General features: G+C 45.3%; 1 protein-coding gene across 2 annotated transcripts in view; it reads right to left on the bottom strand.

Moving 5' to 3' along the window:
- PDGFA (platelet derived growth factor subunit A) overlaps nt 1-6,000 on the bottom strand; it is a 52,124-nt gene that overhangs the window by 8,960 nt on the left and 37,164 nt on the right. For both annotated transcript variants that reach the window (XM_083153153.1, XM_083153154.1), the window contains exon 5: nt 3,218-3,341. In XM_083153153.1, the coding sequence (XP_083009279.1) occupies nt 3,218-3,341 (124 nt within the window). The remainder of the gene's footprint in view (nt 1-3,217; nt 3,342-6,000) is intronic.

Raw genomic sequence — 6,000 nt, 5'->3', positions numbered from 1 at the left:
AAATTCACAGCTTTGCGTGTTGTTTAAATGCTGCCCGACGCCCGCACGCCGAATATTCCTGCACGTATGCGAATGGATGTTTAGCATAAACACCCATTTGCATCCTTGTGCGCGGGGGCGAAATCATTTGATGGTCTCCGATCATCACTGGTTTGTACAGCGCTCGCAGATCTAAGACACCTCTCTAGTGTCTAAAGGTGCCCATACAACAGCATGCAATGCGACGCGTTATAGGGTGGGATCGCATCGCAACGCATGCGTTTTGCATGCGATGCGATCCGCGGGCAGTACAAAAAGTATGTGCAGCACATACTTTTTGTACGGTGCGATGCCCGCGGGAGCGTGCATCGCATTGCACGCTGCCTTTCGCAACGTGTATGGGCACCTTTAGATCTGCCGACGCCCTGTATGGGAATTGGGCGGGCAGCTGACATTTGCTGATATCAGCCGCTGCCCCTGTACCCGCGTCATGGAAACGCTCATGAAACACTGGGCGCTCCCATGGGCACGACCCCTCGCTGCTGCTCCACGCCCCCCCCCACCCTCACTGCTAGGTGCGAACAAGCAATTGTGTATGCGCATGTTCAGATGCAAGCCATCGCTCTCATGTGCGAATGCGCAGGGGAACGAAGGGATCAGAATAAGGTCCTACATGTAAAAGCAGCCAGTATTTACCCAGCATGGCAACATGGTTTGTTCCAGACAAAAAGTTACTAGCTTTTTTGCTTTACTTACAAACATGACTCAAGCCTTTAATACATAGAAGAAACTTAATAAGGCTGAAATAAATATAAAAAAGGTCTTATCACAGATGTTTAGGAATTACAATCAAACACATTCATTTTCTAATTTGGAGATTCAATTAAGTATGAGGATTCTAAACTGACAATAGGTTTTTAGGGTGTTTTTGTAGCTATGCTGGTATTAAAGGCCTGATTCAGACCTGATTGCTAGGCTGCATACACTCGCAGCTTAGCGAATAGGTCAGTGCATCCTGCGTATATGGGTGTTTCCCTGCTCCAGCCCAGTGTCGCCCCAGGTGAGTCATTTGAAAGCCACTGTGTGGGAACTTGTAAGGTATAGGGGATATTCCAATGGTCGGAACGTCCCAACAGTCAGAAAAGCCGATATTCAATGTTCTGGCTTTCGTATGTTGGAAACTCCAAGGATTGGCAAAAAAATTGCGATTTGCCGAAAAATGGCCACGGATTCGACAATCCAGGTCCATTTCTGACAATACAGACTCACCTTCACAGGGAGGCGAGTCTGTAGCAGGTGAGTCCCGGCCTGTATTGAATACCTTAACTTCCGATATTTCCACTGTTGGCAATATTGGCAGACATTAAATACCCCCCTTAGTGTTCATCTAAATATATAATAGTCAACAAATTGGAAACTCTGATGATCAGGTATTATAGCTAGGATTCCTCTGCTTGAATGTTGTGCTATACAAGGTTACTGCTGAGTAGGCACAGAATGTGCAATACAGGACATGTCTGACTGACAACTGTCAGGCAGTATCAATATTAAGATAAGGAAGTGGGTTTCTCCTACGCACTGTGCTAAATGGTGATCGCAATCAGTACCACTAGCAGGAATGACCTTGGTGCTGTAAAAATCAAGGTACTGTACAACATATACTATTATGTTCCAAATATAAGACTATCAGATTGTAAACAGTGCAATGCAAAATACAAACATATTGCATTATTCTAGAAGCAAGGCTTTGTGAGCTACTGATAGGATTAAGCAAACTGGAAAAGGAAGTACCAGAGTAAGGGAGAAAGCATTTTAACGCACACTAAGCATATTTTCCTTTTCCAATGCATACTACAGAATTAAGTAATGAACGTATATGGATATCAGAGTTGCAGGATTTTCCATACCCTTTATAAAAGAGTTTGGTTTAGCCTGCAGGAGGAGAAAGTTAAGGGTAGCCTGCAGGAGGGGGAGGATAGGGTTAAGGCCCTGACGATGAGCAGTGATGCGCACTCCTGCATCATCGCCAGGAAAGCCGCTCGTCTGCTTGTATGACCAACAGATGAGCGGCTTTGTGGACAGCTTTGCATAGCGCTGTGCTATGCAAAGCCGCCCGCCCCCGGCTGTCCATACACGCTGGGCAAAATAGCCCAGTGTGTATGGACCTTTAGACTGCATGAGGGGAAAGTTAAGGATAGGATGCAGGAGGGGTGAATTACAGTAGGGTTAGAAGCAGGGTAAGGGTTAGAGTACCAAAATACACTGGCATTATACTGTAACTGTCAGGATGCTGCTGTCGGTATTCTGACCATCGGTACCCTTACTCTCAGGACCCCACACCAAACCCTGCTCATTACCCACTTGGTGATTTCTTTTATTGTCAGACTTTCCAAATGTATGTAGTTGTATCTCCAGGATGTCCTTATCGTGAAATAAAATTGTGAAAATCTAGAGCTACCTCTGTTAGCGCAATGTATCACTTTTGTGCGCACACATGGGGCGGGCTTCTCTAATAACTCCGGCTGCACATCGCTGGCACTCGCAGTGTTAATAATCACATATGCAGTAACATATGCGATTATAAACGCAAAAGCGACGGCCGGCAATGTGCTGCGGGTCCTCCCTCCCTCAACCCTTACCCGGCTGTGTGACGGCTCCATTTCCTCCTCCCTGCACCCGGAAGCTGTGCAGGGAGGAGGAGATCACTGGTCCGGGCAGCACAGCAGGAGGCTGCCGGGACACAGGTGAGGGAGGGCAGCGCGGATTGGCGGGGGGCGCACGGGGCGGCGTGGGACACAAAGGGAAGCAAATAGGCTTCCATGGGGTTACGCCATCTAGAACTGGTGTAACTCCCGCAGCGAAGCCCCAGCGGTGGGGCTTTGCTGCATTTGAAAATACGGTTAAAACCCCAAAAACTGGGTTTTGACAGCATTTTTAGTTTGGAGAATCCCGCACATGGTAACATGACTCATGAATGGTGGATTCCATAAAGGACTATAAAAGAAGGCTTAATTGTCACACAAGATAGCACTTAAGATCTTTCAATAGTATATTATATTTAAATTAGTGTTGGGTTGTGATTATTTGTTCCCAGCAGTGGTGGCAGTTGTATAATGAATAGAAAAGGCGGTTCTGTTACCGGTGGTGTCGCCTAGAAAATGGAGGTATACAGCTAATTATGCAATTACCAAGCTCATATGAATGTGTTCGTTTTAGTGCGAGAATTTGGATCTCTTACCGGTTTCCTCTTCTCGATAATCTGAATTAGAATTTGCTGTACAAGTGCATTCCAGGTGCTCCTCTAATCTCACCAGTACTTCTTTTAATTTGGGCTTTTTCCTTACATATTCTACTTTTGCCACCTGTAACAAAAACAGCCATTATATTTCATCTCACAGTACCTTCATCATTTCCTCTATAATATATGAACAATTAAAGATAAACTAGAACAAAATTGCAATATACTAGGACCAAAAAAGAAATCCACAGCGGTCCCCATCAATAATGAAATAAATATTAACTTATTAAGCTGGATACAGGTAAGCAGGCCGATGGTTATACACACACACATACCCTACATTGCTAAACGCAATATCACAAAACCTTAGGCATTGATATGGGAGTTGTCCCTTATTTGCATCTGTAACACCCGACACTGTGCTGGGGTGGATTTCCATTAGAGTTTGGAACATTGCTAGAGGGTATTGAATCCTTATATCCACATTAGTATAAGAGTGATCGGGCACCTGTTGTGGGTGTTAAGGCCTGGCTCACGGCTGGCATCCCAATTCATCCCCAAGTGTTCTATGTGTTATGGTCAGTACTTAAGTCTTCTGTTTTTCCATGGCCTTCACTTTGTGCTTAGTAGCACTGTCATGTGCCTTCTCCAATCTGTTGCCACCAAGCTGGAAGCATACAATTCTCTAGAATGTCATTATGTGCTGTGTAGTATTAGCATCTTCCTTTACTGCATAAGAAGCTCACGGCCAAACCATGAAAAGCAGCCCCAGACCATTATTCCGCCATCAAACTTCATAGCGAATATTCGGGACAGGAAGTGTTCTCCTGGCATCCAGCAAACCCAGATTCTGTCATACTGGCAAGTGGCAAAGCATGCTTCATCACTCCAGAAAACACAATTTCACTGTTCCAAAGTCCCTTAGCAAATGTATCTTACACCACTACAGTGAATGTTTATCTTTGACGTGTTCACCTGAGGCTTGTGTTCGGTTGCTCAGCCATGGAAATCTAGGAAGCTCAGAATGAACAGATCTTGTACCATAAGCAGTTTGGAATTTTGAAGTGTTGCAACAAAGGACAGATCATTTCTGCACACCACACGCTTCAACGCTCAGATGCCTTTCTGCTACAGTAGTTTGTGTGGCCTTCTGCTTCATGGCACCATAGACGTAATATACAATATCACAAATATAGTAAACCAATACTGGTACCCAACTGTATAACTGCTGCCTTCCCTAAAGAATGACCTACAGTATTATGATGTTTTCTGAACAGCTTTGCTCCAAGATTATTATTTATAGCAGGGATGGGGTACCTACGGCCCTCCAGCTGTTGTTGAACTACACATCCCATCATGCCCTGCAACAGTTTTAGCATGGCCAAATTGCAAAACTCTAGCAGGGCATGCTGGGATGTGTAGTTCAACAACAGGTTCCCTATACTTCATTTATAAGCTGTAAAATGATACTGTCCTGTGAAACCATTTTTAATTCCATCTCAAACAAACTTGGTCTTACTTTGAGTTCTACGTACTAAGTTTTGGGTGGAGATAAAGGGCGGGATGCTATATAGCAGAAATGCGGTAAAAACCCCGTTTTCGGGGTTTCTACCGCATTTCTATATGCTATATGGCGCCTCCGCAGTGTCAGCGCTGCGGAGGGAATCGCCAGCTAAAGCTGGCGAATCCCTGCAGAAGCCTATGGGCTTCTTACCGCAGCGCTGTTTGAGGGATCCGTCACGGATCCCTCCCAGCGTGCCCTGCGGCCGGCGCCGGGGTCTGCGCATGCGCAGATGGACTCCCGGGTCACAGACCCGGAAGTCCAGCACCGGCACCGCATCGCAAGGGACAGCTCTTACCGCAAGAGCTGTCCCTTGCATGAATAACGGCATATGTTACAGCATATGCCGTTATTAAAAATGCGATGTCCGGCGAAGGGGGGCCGCGGATGTTATAACATCCCGCCCAAAATACCAGCCAAACAGCACCTATCATTTTCCAAACACAGACTGCAGCATGGCAGTTAGAAGCTGATTGGCTGGTTAAGGCTTTTTACATAGACCCCTTAATACTTTTATAAACCACCGCACATTACTCCAATTGCCAAAAAAGACATGCCAAAACACTGCCTTCAACTGCACTCATTGATCAAACAACCATTATTACTACTACCTGCTCTGTAATGTACTCATATAGTACTAACTATTCTAACACAGTAGCACTGGGGTTAGCAGAAAAACTGCTCAATCCCATACAGTATAAAGAGGGATGCAATAAAAAAGCCACAGCTATATTCACTCGTATAAATTAATGAAAATGTGGAGGAAGTTAATTGAATCCGTAGGACTTGGCTAACCTAACTCTTGCTATAAATCCATCGGATGTCTCTGAAACCCTAATTCAATAGAAAGTAGATTAACAGCAGTTATTCTATATGCAAATTTATGAATGTGTGGGAGCTACCATATGGCTCCGATGACAGGTAAAATCACCAACAGGATCTAAGCACACAGATCTCCCAGTAGAAATTTTAGAAGGTGATTCTGGTTGACCCGCAATGCTGCACAATTCACAGCTTTGTGGGTCCTCTAAACGCTGCCAGCACAAACGCCCCCATGATTTCCCCACAGGCATGCGAATGGATGTTTAGCATAAACATCCATTCTCAGCCTTGCGTGGGCAAAATCGATTGATGGTCGACGATCATCGAATGATTTTACAAGCGCTCGCAGATCTAAGACACCTCTCCGGTGTCTTAGATCTGCGGGTCCCTGTATGGGATG

This window comes from Crinia signifera, chromosome 7 (genome assembly GCF_055691185.1).
Source record: "Crinia signifera chromosome 7, ASM5569118v1, whole genome shotgun sequence".
Taxonomy (NCBI): Eukaryota; Metazoa; Chordata; class Amphibia; order Anura; family Myobatrachidae; genus Crinia; species Crinia signifera.
The sequence above is the reverse complement of the archived record's forward strand: the minus strand, read 5'-3'. Positions and strand labels throughout refer to the sequence as shown.